This window comes from Cyprinus carpio, chromosome A5, assembly GCF_018340385.1.
Source record: "Cyprinus carpio isolate SPL01 chromosome A5, ASM1834038v1, whole genome shotgun sequence".
Taxonomy (NCBI): domain Eukaryota; kingdom Metazoa; phylum Chordata; class Actinopteri; order Cypriniformes; family Cyprinidae; genus Cyprinus; species Cyprinus carpio.
This window is the reverse complement of record NC_056576.1, coordinates 27,534,859-27,553,034: the sequence shown is the minus strand read 5'-3', so window position 1 is coordinate 27,553,034 and position 18,176 is coordinate 27,534,859. Positions and strand designations below refer to the sequence as shown.

Here is an 18,176-nt window from a genome sequence, read left to right as displayed (position 1 = left end):
CATGATTTACAACGCCTTCTTGCATTATATCTAAACACAGTTAAATTATCACGCATTATTGAGAATTCACTGTAATAACTGAGATGAAAGCTCATAGATTTGGCACTAATTACTTTAAATGCTTAATGGACTTGAAAATGACTAGTTGGAAATGTACCTTGGATGTATTGTTAGCTGCCTCAAAGAATTCATCGTTTTTGATAGATGGATTCCACTCAAATAAAGCTGTAACTCACATGAAGGTAATAAAACAACCAGCTCCCAAAGCAACAGCCCTCATTCTCGTCAAGCAAATATGACCAGCGGCCTCGAAAGTTGGGCTACAACCAAATAGTGACTCTTATTCCATGCCTATTTAGATATTGCATCCCAAGTCGCTCAAGTAGTATTAAGGCTAGACTTCCCCATCTTTTGTGAAGCCTCTTTTTATCAGAAAGATTTATTATTCACTGGTTATTTTCCATGATTATGAAGTCATTTAAAATGTATAGCTAATAAGGGGGCGATGCAATAAATTTGAAATGAACGAGAGCAACTGCAGATGAAGCCGGTTTGTGGATTTTAGTGGTTGGTTGTCTGGCATTTTCAACCCTCAATTCTGATTGGCTCCCTTCTGTGGAAGCTGACGGGCTCATCCAACTATTAAGCGCCTCCCAATCTCTCTAAAGAACAGTATAATACATGGAACCGCCTTTTTCAACGCACTGACGACTTTCCTTCATTTGAGCCCTATGCGCTTTTTAAAAGGGTTAAAAGTTGTAGAGTAGTTCGGGAAGCAGTTGCGACTCCAGCAGTGCGCAATGCTCTCTCATGCCGACCTCTTGGATACTCGCCTCGGTGAGTTATCGTCACCAAACTCCGGTCTTCAGCTCCACTGTAAGCCAAAGTATTTTTCAGTCTTCAAACTGGTGAACTAATGTGATGACAATATTGATATCTCAATCTCATTTTACTTGCAATTTTTGTTAATTATCAGATAAATTAATAACACATTTTCATCAAATAACCTTGATGGATTGCGATACTGAACAATGTTTATAATTGTTTGTGCGACAAATGTCAATAACTTTATACATTTTTTTAAATATATATATATATATATATATATATATATATATATATATATATATATATATATATATATATATTTATTATTTAATATATATATATATATCTGTCTTGGATGTTAATATTAACATGTTCCTGCCATTTGGAGAGAATGCTAAATTGTTGACTCGTGCGTCCACAGGGATGAAGGATGCTGCAGCCGAGCTTCTCGGACACCGAGAGGCTTTGAAATGCAGACTAGGGGGGACTGACTCTGGACATCCCGGCGATCTTACTTCTGCTACAGAGACTGTAGAAGGGACCACTCTGCTCCCCGGGGAAGATATAAGCAATGGTGGATCCAATCCTACTGGAATGCAGCAGGTCAACGCCAAAGACCAAGAAAAGCAGCAACAGCAAGTCTCTAATAATCAGTCGGGTGGCCAGCAAAACCAACAGAAACAGAAACGCCACAGGACCCGCTTTACTCCAGCGCAGCTGAACGAACTGGAAAGGAGCTTTGCTAAAACCCACTACCCTGATATCTTCATGAGAGAGGAACTTGCATTACGGATTGGTTTAACGGAGTCACGGGTTCAGGTGAGACTGAGTGGACCTGCTCATCATTGACATCGTAACGGAGCTTTCCAGATGGTGATTAACACAGTTTAAAAAAGATGAACGGAAGCGAACTGAACAAAAATGATCAAATGAAAATGAAGTTTTTTTCTCTCTAAATATCCGTAACCATTTATTGTATAAATTGCACAGTAGGCTATTATTTACATTTTATCTTAAAACAATGTCAAGCCTAAAATATAAATATCAATGTAGCCGTCGCGCTAAAATGTAAAAACATTTGCGGTGTTGAATGTGCAAAAATACAACATAAAAAAAATACCATTTAATTATTATTATTTTTTTTTAATAATTCTTTCAAAAGAAAAAAAAAACTAAACAAAATGACGACAACAAAAACTAGTAGGTACAGGTGCATATTTTTCTTCAAGGAAAGATGACATTAGCGTCAACAGAATTTATATCCTATTAGACAATAATTTATAAAACGTGTTATATAACTGAATACGAATTATGTCGTTAACAGTAGCCTAATATAAAAAGATGTAGATTAGTAAAAAAAATAATAGTAAAGCGCCAATAACCATACATGACAATAATAATTCGTATGAGCTAAGCGCAAAATGTTGAAAATATCTCACAATAAGGAGTAGCCTAATATTTATTTTTGCTCCCTCTGAGCTTATTTTCACCACGAATTCATGATCATGGTTCCATAATGAATTATTGATGCCATTAAACTATTTGTTTCCTAGAATGTCCCATCAGCTATAACAACTTCATCGCCGGCTGTCTGCAAAACATTATAGAAATTGCTTTGTCTCTTTTTCTCTTGAAATTACCCTCCCGCATGTTATGGCATGGCTAGTTGTCCGTGAGGACAGTAGCCTATTTTTTTTTTAGCGTCAACAAAAACAAACAAACAAGCAGATGATTCATAGGGTGCATGTTTATAAACCTCAGCATATATGAAGAACCATAGTACAACGCCAGTATAGTTACAGTGGCTCAGTTTTGCATTTAAAAATTATTATTTTTTTAATTTTACCGACAAACGCTAGCCCTATTGAAAAAACAAAAACAAAAAAGAAAAAAACTTTCGTTAAACAATTATATATTTTATGTTTACATTTATCATATTTTGTTAATAATATTTATATTACTTTTAATATTTAGGCCTATATATATTTTTTATTAATCTTAGAATTAAAATCAAAGAAATATTATGCAGTTTAATATAGCAAAATATTTGTGAAAGAAAGTTGTAAAAGTAGCCGACATAACTATAATCAATACTCACCAATGAAATGCTTGATCTTCTAAGCGTTGTTTTTTGTTTTTTTATTTCAGGTATGGTTCCAGAATCGACGTGCAAAATGGAAGAAGCGCAAGAAGACAACCAACGTTTTCCGGGCGCCGGGTACTTTGCTGCCAACACACGGTTTGCCTCACTTTCCGTCTGCGGCCGCGATGGGCGACGGTCTTTGCTCTTTTCATGCCAACGACACGCGCTGGGCCGCGGCGGGGATGCCCGGAGTCTCACAGCTGCAGATACCGCCTGCGCTGGGCCGACAGCAGGCGATGGCACAGTCCCTGTCCCAGTGCAGTCTCGGAGCTGGCCCCCCACCAAACTCCATGGGCCTTTCCAGCAGCTTATCGTCAAATGGTTCCGGTCTTCAATCGCATCTGTATCAACCCACATTTCCAGGGATGGTGCCTGCTTCCCTCTCGGGTCCCACGAATGTGAGCGGCTCACCTCAGCTGTGTAGCTCCCCGGACAGTGACATGTGGAGAGGGACTAGTATCGCTTCCCTGCGCCGTAAAGCACTTGAGCACACCGTTTCGATGAGTTTCACCTAATTTGAGCATCCAAGAAGTCTTTTCTGTCACTGCAAACCCCAAGTATTCCTGAAAAACAGTCACGGAGCACTCAGGATATGAGGTTATAACTGTGAAATTACAAATTGGCAGCCTTACTGGATGATGGAATCCCAACAAACCCCAGACAATGCTTAGATACAGCAGATTTAGAATGTAGTGATAGTTTTAATGCTTGAAATTTATTTATTTTATTCATGTGTTGGATTCGGTCATGTTTATTTGTTTATTTTGTTTACATAGCTATTGATTTTAATGATGGCGAGTTATTTATTTATTTATGAGTATTTATTTGTCTCTTCGTTCACATATGAAGAAAACATCTGCAAGCATTATTTGTTTCGCTGGTCGGTGATATTATTTTTTAACTAAACTAAATGTAAAAGGATACGTTAATAAGGACCACATGTGTGCATGTACAGATTGTTTTAAGGCACGTACTACATGTTGGAGTGATTTTTCAGGTACAGAACTTAACAGATTGGATTAAGAGCCAATTTCCAAATAATCAGATTCAGATGCATGTAATATTTCAACCGGGATCATCAGGAAGTTGTTTACATAAAGCAAAATGAACTTGAGTGTTTGTGTAGATAAGAAAAAAGAAAAAATCTTGTTATCTGCTGGTATGTTTGTGATATGTTTTAACTTATTGTATGTGCTTATTACTGGAATATGTTTTTTGTAAATGTTTATCTTACCAAATTCAACAGAATTGGGAAGGTTTATGTAAGTGGGTGAATAAAATCATTTTAAGAATTTAAACATGGTGATCTCTATAGAAATACAAAGGATTTTTGAAATACAGCAAGTAAATATAGAGGGTACCGTACAGTATGTTGCCAGATGATTCAAGAATGACGAGTCAATATGTATTTTTAAAGATGAATGAGAAAGAAACAAAAATTATAGGTCAAAATGAAAAATTGTCCACATATTTTAGAGTTATTGACATATGTTGGAATTCAAACAAATGTTTGTCTGAAGTGAACTTATAATTTAGCAGACACTTTTTTTTCTCCCTAAAGCAACATTCTGGAAGGTAATGCTAAATAGGGATGCTCAACAATGTTTCAGTACATGAATCACTTGTCCAGATCTAAATCTATAGGAATTTGTCTAATACTTGTATAATAAATATTTACTGCCAACATTAAGTAAACGGACAAAATCATCATAATATGTACACACACACACACACACACACACACACACACACACACACACACACACACACACACATTCTTGTTTTATGTTTTGTTCTTTTCTTAATCAAGGATACAATCATGATCATTTGGATATTCAACACAACATATTTTTCCAGAGATACATTCTGATGTATTCTCACAACACTGAAAAGTGTGTGCAATATGTTTCAAAATATTTGAAAAGAATGTAACGGTTACACTTAATTTTAAGCCCAAGATAAAACACAAGAATATACAGAGCAATGTGACTGAAAAAGGGATGCAGGAAAGGAAAACCTCTTAAGGGATAGTTCAATACAATGTAAGTCAATGTTAAACATTCATCAAAATTTCATCTTTTTTATCTTCCCCTGAAGAAAGTTATGAAACATGATGACATGATGATGAGCAAATGATGACTTATTTATTATTATTATAATTATAATTATTATTATTAGGAGAAATGTTCTTATGGAACAGTTTTAAATTTTTAATTAGACAAATTTTACAGATCTTGGAAAAATATAAATACTATTATTGGATATCTACCTGGATCATTAGTTGCTGGACAGATAAAACATTTAACAAAAATTTGTTCTTGAAAAAACTGGGAAACATCGGATACATTACTCATGACCCTATACCACTTTGCTTTACTGTAACAGTAAACCACCAATATAGCTATGTGTATCTCACAACACACTTTACACAGATTGCTTATGATATTGCACATTAGCATTAAGCCCATAGGGACATAAGCTTATGTGTTTATAGTCTCTTGTAGACAAATATGTAAAGCAAGATTGTAACCAATTAGTTTGCCATGTTTTTTCTCCTGATCTCTTTGTGTGGTTTGTGACAGTTACCACTGGGGAGGTGGAACAGCCCAAAAACATCTAGATCTTTTCTCCGATACAATGGCCAGACTGTCCCCCATTTAGCAAAGATTGCTTTGAACTGTGAGAAGAACCATCTACTGTCACTTTATCAACTGACAAAAGATCCAGACAGACCTGGATAAGCACAACCGGATATCAAGTAATTACTGTAATGCCTGTAGTAACATAAAAATCTATCCACTTTTTCACTCTTTTTCAAATTAATATTTTAAAAACATATGATATACAATGCAAAACATGAGAAACATGAAAAATCTTGATAAAAAGCGAAATCTCAGAGTGCCACCCTGCATTGGTGTGAGACTAATTGTCCCTGTAAATTTGCATATAAGATTTCATGAAACAATGGAAAATGTAGAATCTACATGAGCCTCCCCTGATCACTCAACAGTCTCCATGTAGACATCCATCATCATCAGTTTTAGCATCTGCTCTGAGAGACCCTCTGCCTCTCTGGTCCCCCTGTGAATGCATGCTCTGTTCACTGGTGTATTTCATCACCTTAAACAAAACACACAAGTGTCTCATGATTAAAACTGAATATAATGACAATTAGGAGATTCTTTAAATGGAATGAATGAGATTTTGTCAAAAGTGTTCGTTGAAAAATCGACTTTTTAGTTAATAGTCTGCCCTTAGGGCCACTGAAGACATTCTTCTTATTCTTCATTTTTTAGAACATGGTCCCATGGATCTGAGTGTATGCTAATGAATCAGTGATATATGCACAAAGATGAGGAGATTTGAGTTATGAATGAAATGAAGGCTGCATGTGTGTCCATTTCACAATTATGCTGCACTTTCATATCTGATTATGGCCATCAAAATCAAAATACAAAAACACAAAAATGATGCCATAACCTTACAAGAACATAAAATATGAAGACAAAGAGATAAACAATTCACTTCTAATGCACATAAGCCATTCCTTGCTTTTCTATCTGTGCTCTTTATTCACCCCACCTGTCCACACTTGCCCTTGAGCTGCTCTGTCAGTGCATGGAAGGCACCTCACAGCCCCTGACAAGAGCAGCACTAAATCAGAAATCAGTGGCTGGCAGAAGAGTAAGCCACCATGAAGGTCACAGACATCAGCGGGATGCCATCTTTATCCACCCAGAGCACACATCCGTGACCAGCAGGAGGTTTCTCCCCGTCTCAGACTGGGACAGGCTACATGCCATAATCTCAAAATGGCCTGGTTGAATTAAAACAGAAATAATCAACAGAAAAGGAGAATTATTCATCCCATTCTAAGTTTAAGCAATTTACGTAGGTAAAAGTAGGTCTACCCTATACTTAAGTACCTATAGGTGGGTTTAAGAAATATTTTTTTCAGTCATTTACATTTGTCTGTTATGTTTATTTCATTAAGATTTTGAAATTTTTTTAAGTCATTAACATAGATATATATATATATATATATATATATATATATATATATATAATAGACTATATATATATATATATAAATTAAATACGACAACCTTAATCTGGAACTGGTATTATCACTGTGATTGATTATTTATATAATGAACGAAATCTGGTTTATAATATTACAAATAATACAACAGCAAATGTTATTACGGAAAACACATTTTATATTATTTAGGGAATGTGTTCATCACATGTTAACATACTGCCATCTGCTGGTGAACTAGAGACAATGTTTTGTGCATTATAGGCTACTGCTTCTTTAGGAATCTTTGTTAGAGTCCAGTTTGCATGACTGCTATTTATAAACAAAATACCTCCGTTGAGGGGCACATTTCCCTCATTCACTCGATTCACTCATAATACACTGGTAATAATTTCATCTTTTCTATTAAACTACTATATGTGTGGATTTCAGGCGGTGCGTGAGGGATTTCTTTGGGAGGCTGTCTGGCTGATATATAAATGAATACTGATAAAACTTATACATACATTATCAAATGTCGCAACACATTTTACACAATATGCATCTTTCTCACATTAGTAGTTAAATATATTGACACAAAAGTTAACTTTATCAACTATAGTTCATTTTAAATATTTTTGAGCAGGCTGACCCTCCCTTGCCTCTTCTGACAGACCGCCACTTGATTACTTTACTAACATGTTGCACATGGTCCCTGTTAAATAGCTTAAATGACATACACTAAACCAAACTAAACTAAACTCCAACTGCCCAATATCTCCAGACTAGATCTGAATTTTGACAACTAGTGTCAACTCCTCCAAAATGTAAATTGGGTAAAAATCATGTATTCCAGCCTTAATTCAAAAGATTCCACATGACAGAATCAAAATATTAATAATTTATTCAGTTGAGTTCTATTTTGTAAGACCTACAGCTATAGCTCCCACCTATAGCTGGTGTGTGGTGAGCACACTGGTACTGTTTGTACTGTGGCTGCTGTCGCATCAACCAGGTGGATGCTACACACTGATTTTGGTTGAGGAGGGACCCCCTCATATGATTGTAAAGCACATTGGGTGTATAGTAATACACAGTAAAGCGCTATATAAATGCCTCATTCATTCATTCATTCATTCATTCATTCATGTACAGACCTACAGATGTCATGGGTAACAGGTTACAGATCTCTCAGCTGTTTAACTCTCAGTTCCTCTCACAAGGATGCCATTATTTCCTGAACTGGTCTACTGGTGGATAGATAGTAATGTCCTGGCTTGTTCTCAAGTTTCTTTTCACAGTTGATCAGGTACAAACCCAATTCCAAAAAAGGTTGGGACACTGTACAATTGTGAGTAAAAAAGGAATGGAATAATTTACAAATCCCATTAACTTATATTTTTTATTCACAATAGAATATAGATAACATATCAAATGTTGAAAGCGAGACATTTTGAAATGTCATGCCAAATATTGGCTCATTTTGGATTTCATGAGAGCTACACATTCCAAAAAAGTTGGGACAGGTAGCAATAAGTTGACGGAAAAGTTCAATGTACATATAAGGAAAAGCTGGAGGACCAATCTGCAACTTATTAGGTCAATTGGCAACATGATTGGGTATAAAAGAGCCTCTCAGAGTGGCAGTGTCTCTCAGAAGTCAAGATGGGCAGAGGATCACCAATTCCCCCAATGCTGCCGCGAAAAATAGTGGAGCAATATCAGAAAGGAGTTTCTCAGAGAAAAATTGCGAAGAGTTTGAAGTTATCATCATCTACAGTGCATAATATCATCCAACGATTCAGAGAATCTGGAATGATCTCTGTGCGTAAGGGTCAAGGCCGGAAAACCATACTGGATGCCCGTGATCTTCGGGCCCTTATATGGCACTGCATCACATACAGGAATGCTACTGTAATGGAAATCACAACATGGGCTCAGGAATACTTCCAGAAAACATTGTTGGTAAACACAATCCACCATGCCATTCGCTGTGTTGCCGGCTAAAACTCTATAGGTCAAAAAAGAAACCATATCTAAACATGATCCAGAAGCGCAGGCATTTTCTCTGGGCCAAGTCTCATTTAAAATGGACTGTGGCAAAGTGGAAAACTGTTCTGTGGTCAGACGAATCAAAATTTGAAGTTCTTTTTGGAAAACTGGGACACCATGTCACCTGGACTAAAGAAGACAAGGACAACCCAAGTTGTTATCAGCGCTCAGTTCAGAAGCCTGCATCTCTGATGGTATGGGGTTGCATGAGTGTGTGTGGCATGGGCAGCTTACACATCTGGAAAGGCACCATCAATGCTGAAAGGTATATCCAAGTTCTAGAACAACATATGCTCCCATTTTTGAGATGTGTTGATGCCATGAAATTTAAAATCAACTTATTTTTCCCTTAAAATGATACATTTTCTCAGTTTAAACATTTGATATATCATCTATGATGTATTCTGAATAAAATATTGAAATTTGAAACTTCCACATCATTGCATTCTGTTTTTATTCACAATTTGTACAGTGTCCCAAATTTTTTGGAATCGGGTTTGTAGTTGAAGCCATCAATCACACACTGAAGGAGCTCAACCTGAAAGGCATTGTCAAATAAAACTGGATTCAATCACTGGCTACAGATTTCTTCGATCTAAACTTTTTTACAAACAGACTGAAAAACTATGTTAAAACATATAGCATTTGTTAAAACATTCCACATAATCTCTTTTAATATGTCTACTTTCTATTCATAGAATTTGTTATTTCTCTTCAGTTGAAATCACTTGCAAGGGTTAAAACACTTATCAAGGGGAAGCTGTTTACCTCAGATTTGCCTAGCCGGTCAAGGTTGGAAATGTCAAATATGTCACCCACAGCCACGATTTTGTATCCTGAGATTATCCAAAATTTTATTGAAGTGTGAGTCCTGTTCAGAAGGATATATGAAGTAAAGGACATTCTTAGTGGAGGAAGTCTTTCATATTGTAAATGTAGATTAGTTAACATAAATTCTCATCACATTTATATTTCATGTGATAATTTTTTATGGGAATTAACCCATGACCTTGGCATTGGGAAATGGCAAAGTCAGTTTCATATTAAACTCAACTATATAAGATTGTAACACCTTGTTTAGGAGGGGCAGACGGACGTGGACTCCAGCTCTCAGGCTGGTGCCAGGGTAGAGGAGCAGGTCAGGATTTAGCCCAAGCGTTCATTCCACATAAATTCGCAGCCTCTCTCCTGGATCAGCCTCTCCACCTGTGAGAAACAAACATGTTATAGTGACCTTGTTTCAGATTAATTTACAGACAATGTGCATTTTTGTGTGGAATGCTTTGACAACGATCCCTTTTTCAGTCCTCTGCAGAACCTTTCAAACACCCTCTTCATGTTCCCATCCTTTTCCATGGAAATCACACGGGTGTGATCCTCCTCAATGATCCAGATTAAAAATCATTGTTGTGCTTGGACATGAGGACAGATTGTGGTCAAAATACATTCAAGAAATTATGCTAAAACTGTTTTTATTCAAGCTTTTGATTCCATGTATAGTAGTTGCTGTAGGGTTAATATTACAACACAGTGGATCACTCAGTAAAAATAGACACCCATGAAGACCTCTGTCAGGGTCATAGATTATGTAACACATACAAGTACATGCTCTCTTTAAGTGCCCTCTGGTGATGCAAGCCTCATGCACCAAACCAGATGCACCATTATTCCGCGCCATTCCTGCACAAGTCAGCAAGGGTGATACAGGCTTGTCAAACAAGAAGTGGTCCTGGAATTTTCAGTCAAGAAAAGAAAAAGGAGTAAAGGGAAGTCTGGACTGGTTTAATGTAGGAAAATATCTCCTGATAAATCTTCAAACCTCTCCTGTCACTTTTGTTGACCATTTTAGTTGAGTATCTGTGTTACAAGTCATTCAGATTGTTCTTATGTAAAAAAACAAAAAAAACAAAACAAAACAAAAAAAAAACACTATAGAACTGGCAAATAGCTGACAAAAAAAGAAAAAAAAAGAAAAAAGGGTTTTCAGACATTTAGGTGAGCATACAGTATATGAGCCAGCTTATGGGTGACTAAAGGTTGTGCTATAGGGATGCAGTGCTTTGCTCTAAGAGCAAGTCAGTTGTTCTTCAGTCTTACCAAATCCCACGAGCATCTGGCCAATCTCTAGCCACGCCAGATGAGATGAGGAGAGGAGACACTGGCTTATCAAAGAGAAAATGCTCCTTTGGTAGGCCATCATAAGACAAGTGCAGTGAGGTTTGTTAGAGAATTACAATATGCAACAAACCCGATGAAAAGACAAACATGTGCTGTGTTGTGGATACATGGGCTACTTTCCCTAAAAGTAGCTAAATCAGCAAGACTTCTTTAGTGAGCCAGTATAAATGTGAAGTTTATGCTAGAGATCAGCTTCATAAGTGTTTCTGGTGAACAGAATTGTATACCAGGCAGAATAGGGTGCTGTAGGGATTGACATATTTTTGTAGGCTCAAACCCGGAAATGAGTTAGCATTTTAGCATGTCCTGTTCCATTGTCCCGAAGACAGTAGGGTTCTGGATTTTTGGTTAATTGCATGAAATGAAGTCTGTGGTTAAATACTGTACAAGCTCAAAATATCATGTTTTATTTAATGGCATAAAATGCATCAGTAATACTGTGTGTGTTTTTATTTGTATTTTATTTTTAAGTTTTTACTTGTCTTGAAAAAGGCAGTTGCCAAATTAGAATACAAATTAGAATACAGAGGTGGTTGTGGACATACAGAACAGGTAAACTCATCTTTTCACTAGTCCACTTTTACAGTCATGTGCTTATGATCGCACTCTTGCAAACTATTCTAACTCAAACTTTCAAAGAAAATGTTTTTAAATAAAGACTGAAAAAGCTGTCAGAACTGATAGTGACACTGAAGTCATGCAGCCCTTGTGTACTTTGGTTATGGCCTACGCTTAGCTTTTCACTTGTGTCGATTGCATTTAGGCTTCAAAATTCATAAAAGTTGTGTTTATTTGTGAAGATTATCATAATGAAAAAAGTTTAAGAATCATAAACTTTTGTTTTGGCCACAGAGCTTATTTTTTTTAGTAATACAAAAGTCAACGTAAAAAATCCTACATGCAACTTACAAAAATATGTCATCACTTCAGTGCTCTAAAGCATCAAACTAGCACTAACCAATATAAATTAGAATGGAAATTCATGCTGGTCAAACGTGGTGTGTTCAGCATGATGATGACAGTATGATTTGGTAAGTATAATTGAGGTTCAATGACCACATGTCATGCTTATGTTCAATTTTCACTTTGTTTTGTTTGCTAAATTTAAGTTTTAATGTCTGTTTTCTTGCTTATTGTCTTTTACTGAGAATGTAAGTATGACATACTGCCAAGATGTACTGTACTTATATCAACATGCTTAATTTTGATGCCACTAATTGATAAAGTTGACCATGGACAATGAAATAATTATCTACTACAGTCTTACTATATTATGACTATGACCATAATATTGCTTTTTTCGAAGTAGACTTACTGTGACCACAGTCCAAAACTAAACTATTTTGAAACTCTTTTAAAAATGGTATTTTTCATTGTTCATTAAAAATACTAGCAATGAAATAACAATATTTCAAGGTTTCTTTCTTTTATTTGTGATAAAAAAATTTTTTTTTAAATCATTGTCAAAAGATTTTTTAGTGAAACTGCATTATTTATCATAATTTTGTTTCTCATATTTTAATTTTGTTGGCTTAATATTTATATTTAAAATAATAATGAATGTGAATAGTTAAAACTGGATTTTAAGACTAAAACAAATCAAAAAGTAGAAAATGGTGCACTGAAAATAGAAAATACAAAAATTCGAAACCAAATGTTATTTTACACCCTTTTAATTACTACCAGCTATTTTGGATCAAGAAAATCAAACATACTGGTATGAAAAGTCCAAAAATGGAGCCAGAAATATTTTCTGTTTTAGCTAAGTGGGCCTGGCCTTAATTGAAGCTCAAACATGTGGGAAGTGCTCATTTGAGCTATTTTATGGAAATATTTGTACAAATGCTTTGGTTTTATCCATCCTTTTTATCGTATTTACTTATTTAACTCTTTAATGTTCTTAATTTTTTTTCTTAATTTTTTTAAATATATACGGTACGTCTAATGTTTACATCCATTAGTAAAAGCAGGGAAAAATAATGTGTTTATACTGTAAGATGGCTGTCACTATAGCAAGGGGAAACTAGTGGATGAATTAAAAGCAAGTGAACAGGGTTCTTTTAATGCTGCTTAAATGTGGTAAACTCCAGCCTTGTTGTTGTAGAGGGAAGTTAGTACTGCTTTTAGTACCTTGCAGTTTTAGTTTTAGACTGTTTTTATTATTAACCTTTGTTTTAATGTTTTTATGCTCTTAAGTTATCTGCTCTAAATTAACACTGATTAGACACCAAGGTAGCTCTTCTGTTTACATCTCGATGTGATCATCATTTTGACCGCTAAGGTCTCTATCACAGTGGGATATAAACATTAAACATGTAACAAGGAGTCAGAGGCGTTCGGATCCATGTGCAGAACTTTATTCACAGAATGGTCAGACAGGCAGAAATCAGGAATGGCGTCAGGTATATTAGGGTCAACCAGAATCAAAAACAGAACCAAGCAGAGATCGGGGCAGGCAGCAGAGAATCAGAGTCGAAATACACATTCCAAGATCAGACACGGGAAAAACCAACACAAGGGAAAATGCTCAGAAATGCTAGACAAGCTAAACAAGACTTCGCAGTGAGTGAGAGTGATTGTGCTGCTTTTATGTGTGTGTAAATGAGGTGCAGGTGTGGCAAGGAAATTGGCTGATGAATGAGGTGCAGGTGTGGCAAGGTGATTGTGATGCAGTGACTCATGGGGAATGTAGTTCGGGTGTGGTGCAAAATAGTGTTGTCAAAAGACCCGGTACTTCGGTACCAAGTCGGTACTAAAAAAATTAAAACATTACGGTACCAGGTTTTTTTAAGTACCGGTGGTACCGAGTGCCTGGTCAACCCGGTTCTTGATGCGCTATCCGAAAGTTGCGCAGATGCGCTCTCTTCAGAAAAGCACTGAGACATGACTACATCAAAAGGAGGAATTAAGGAAAGGAGCGCTTATCTGATTACAGCCGTTACTGAGGAAACCTCTCTAGCGCTCTACAAGCTCATCCTGCTGGCAGAAAATGAAGTTGCATATATATGCCGCCAAAAATAGAGTGGAGACTGTGGGAAACACAGCTTCTGTTATGAATATTAAATATTTTAATTTGAATGTTGGATTGAAATGAATGCTGTTATTAGAGCAGTTAATCATATAATGAATTATAACTACTATAAATATAATGAGCATTAGAATGAAGTTTCTTTATTAATTATTTAATGCTCCTATAACTTTTATTAGGTTAATAAAACAAGAGGACATGATGCTATTTTTTTTTTATTTTTTTTTTAGCTAACTTAGATGTTATTCTTCACTGAATAACTCAAAAATGTTTTCAAAAGCCCTTTAAAAATTAAATATGTACACAGTTTGAATTAAATGAAAGTAGTCAATTTTTTAATTAGCATGTTTTTGTGTTTTGCTTTGGTACCGAAATTGGTACCGAGAACCGTGGATTTTCACTGGTATTGGTACCGAATACTGAAATTTTGGTACCGTGACAACACTAGTGCAACAGTATGAGAGGTGCTTGTCCAAGTGAAATCTGGTGGTTGATGGGTGGAATGGTCCTGAGTGGAGTGCCCTCTACTGAAGTTCATGGGCACTCCAACTAATGATCGTGACAAAACATGACACAGAAACACAGCTGTAGTACTGTATAATGATCGTAACAAATAAATTGATTTGTATTGCTGTTATAGGCATGTATTTTTTTTTCTTGCTGTTATAGGCATGTATATTTAATTGAGCGCAGGAAAAAAAAGTATTTATTTGACTGAAATTTCATAATCGTCAGCAAGCTGGACAGATTTTTATATGGTTACAAAGGATGCTACATTTAATTCAAAACCTATTGGATAATGACTAAATAAATTTTGAATTCAATGAGATTCCTCATAATTGTGTTATTGATGATTTTAATACCCTCTAAAGCCATATTTTACCCACCAAGTCCGTGTCCATGCCACTGTCCGTGTTTAGGTAGGTAAGTATTACAAAAAATCTTTACATTACATAAATCTTAATCACATATCTCCATTTTCAGAGTAAATACCCTTTTAAATGTTGCATTTTGTCAGATGTGGCTACAGAAGATATACAGTGCCTTGCGAAGGTATTCATACTCCTTTTAACTAAAATAAGTACATTGCATAAGTATTCATACCCCGAACTAAATATTTAGCGAAGCACCTTTAGAGTCTCAAGTCTTTTTTATTTGATGCGTCTTTTTTTGCTTTACAGTTATGGTATATGGAGTGTAGATTGTTGTGAAAAAAAAGGCAGCAACAAAACAATATGTGAAAAAAAAAATTAATGGCTATGAATACATTTGCAAGGCACTGTATAAAGCTAATTTGTTTAGTGGGACAGTGTGTGAGGGATAAAATTAAACTGGTATTTGATTTGCACAGCCCAAGAGCTTGTGCATTATCTGGTGCTCATCCCTCCATTCCTCTGTAGGATTATGGAGAGAGACCTTAAAATACACACATGAGACTCTAGCTTTCAAATAATTTGTTCACTTTTATAAACATTCCACACCTTCTGAAGAGACCAAATTATATTAGAGAACTGAGGTTGCATTTTATTTGGCTGTGCTCTTAAACCTCACCCTTTCAGACTTGGAATCTGCATGGCAACAAAGGACAAGAGTGCTACTCTAAAAGGATACATGTTTCATCATACACACACTGGCCACTTTATTAGGTAAACCTGTTCAGCTGCTTGTTAATGCAAATATCTAATCAGCTAATCACATGGCACCAACTCATTTGGGTATGTAGACATGGTCAAGGCAATCTGCTGAAGTTCAAACTGAGCATCAGATTGAGTAATAAAGGAGATTTAAGTGACCTTGACTGTGGCATGGTTTTTGGTTGTAGACAGGCTGGTCTGAGTATTTCATGTACTGCTGATCTGCTGGGATAAAGGGAGAAAGGCCAGACTGGTTCAAGCTGATAGAAATGCAACATTGACTCACATTACCATTCATTACAACAAAGGTATGCAGAAGAGCATCTTTGAACACTCAACATGTTAAACCTTGAAGCAGATACACAGCCGAAGAACACCAGGTGCCTCTCCTATCAGCTAAGAGCAGGAAACTGAGGCTACAATTCACAAGGGCTCACCAAAACTGGACAAAAGATTGTAAAAAGATTTCCTGATGTGATGAGTTTGGATGTCTGCTGTGATAGTCAGATAGTAGGGTCAGAATTTGCTGTAAGTCCATGAAAGCATCCATTCTGCCTTGTATCAATGGTTCAGGTTCCTGATGGTGGTGTAATGGTGTGGGTGATATTTTCTTGGCACACTTTGGGCTCCTTAGTCTCGATCTAATAGAGCACCTTTTGGATGTGGTGGAAATTTGCATCATGGGTGTGCAGTCAACAAATCTGCAGTGACTGTGAGATGCAATCATGGCAATCTATCTATCTATCTATCTATCTATCTATCTATCTATCTATCTATCTATCTATCTATCTATCTATCTATCTATCTATCTATCTATCTATCTATCTGCCTGTCTGTCTGTCTGTCTGTCTGTCCATCTGATTTGATATATAATCTATCATATGATTAATAATTTGTTGTAGAATCCATTTTATTGTTTGATTTGTTTATTTGAAATGAAAGCATGGCATTTAAGCACTCAAGCCATACATTCTCCAAGAGAATCAGTGATAAAATAAAGAGGAAGGAAAAAATAAAAAATAAAGAAAAACAGTTTGATGCAGAAATGTACAAAAAGCAGATTTTCACAGAAGGACTCCAACCTGGACATGCAAAGACATGCAACATACTAAAGCAACAATTCTGTGTGCACAACACGCTAAACCCATAAATAAAAGAGAGAGAAAAAGGACAAAGGATTGTAAATGAATCAGATATGCTACATTTTCTTAACACATTGGGTAAAAGGTAACAATTACAGGAGTGCTTTCAGAAATCAAAATATTACATGGATGGGGACAAAAATCACATTATGTCATAAACCCATAATAACACACTATATACAAAAAAGGTCAAATAAATATGCCAGGAAATAAATACTACCGATTCACACTTCTTTTAAAGATAACAACGCTACATTGATGAAAGTGTAACTCACACCTTTCCAACCCACTCACCTCTGAGATCACATTCAAACCTTGACGCTCTCATGCGTTTCACACACTCGCACATAAAGAAAAGAAATGCATCCCAATCTGAAGAAAGGAGATATCAGACAAAAAAACATTGTCTTCATACAGCACAGTGGTAGATATATATATATATATATATATATTATACAGTATATATATATATATACAGTATATATATATATATATATATATATATATATATATATATATATACAAAGACTGTTTGAAACACAAATTATACTATATATATACAGTATATATATATACAGTATATATATATATATATATATATATATATATATATATATATATGGCCAATTTGACAGTTCTTTGCCAGTCTATGCATATGAAATCTCCAGCTATTATGATTAAAGTATTTAGATAAAGAAGTGCAGTCAGATGAAAAGTTAAATATAGGTATGTATCTGTTTTACTTGAGGTTTCTAGAGAGTTTAAACAGGCTACACAGCAGCTGTATGACACATAACCACGAAACATGTCTTGCAATGCATTTTCCAACATGCGATCACTGTATTTTTCATGCAAATCTTGGAGAGACCCTCTTTTCTGGATAGCTGGCCAGTGGGGTCATGACATTAAAAAGCAGGAAAACATTGATTAATGAAGAACTTTCGAGTCAAAGGGGTTGGTTAAAGGGGTCCTATTATGCTCTTTTACAAAGTCTTGATTTCGTTTTGGGGGTGTACTAGAACATGCTCTCATGCTTGGTGCATTATTTTTCACATAATTTACATTATTAAAGTACTATTTCTCCCAGTACTAAAGTACTAATTTCTCGCCAGCCTGTCACAAACAGCTTGATTAGTTCTGGGTTTGATGAAGC

At 35.7% G+C, this 18,176-nt stretch overlaps 1 protein-coding gene and 1 pseudogene across 2 annotated transcripts; one reads left to right on the top strand and one right to left on the bottom strand.

The window, feature by feature from the left end:
- Positions 1–682: 682 nt before the first annotated feature.
- On the top strand, positions 683–4,589 carry LOC109097119 (homeobox protein orthopedia B-like). Of its 2 annotated transcripts, none has more exons than XM_019110793.2 (3): positions 683–837; positions 1,250–1,647; positions 2,977–4,589. In XM_019110793.2, exons 1-3 carry the CDS (start codon positions 801–803, stop codon positions 3,484–3,486), a joined length of 945 nt encoding a protein of 314 aa, XP_018966338.1. In that variant the 5' UTR covers positions 683–800; the 3' UTR covers positions 3,487–4,589. The 2 variants fall into 2 exon arrangements, with proteins under 2 accessions (XP_018966338.1, XP_042612607.1); XM_042756673.1 differs by having other exon boundaries at positions 683–876; positions 2,977–4,585.
- Positions 4,590–5,974: 1,385 nt separating this feature from the next.
- On the bottom strand, positions 5,975–17,351 carry LOC109096398 (annotated as a pseudogene).
- Positions 17,352–18,176: the final 825 nt, after the last annotated feature.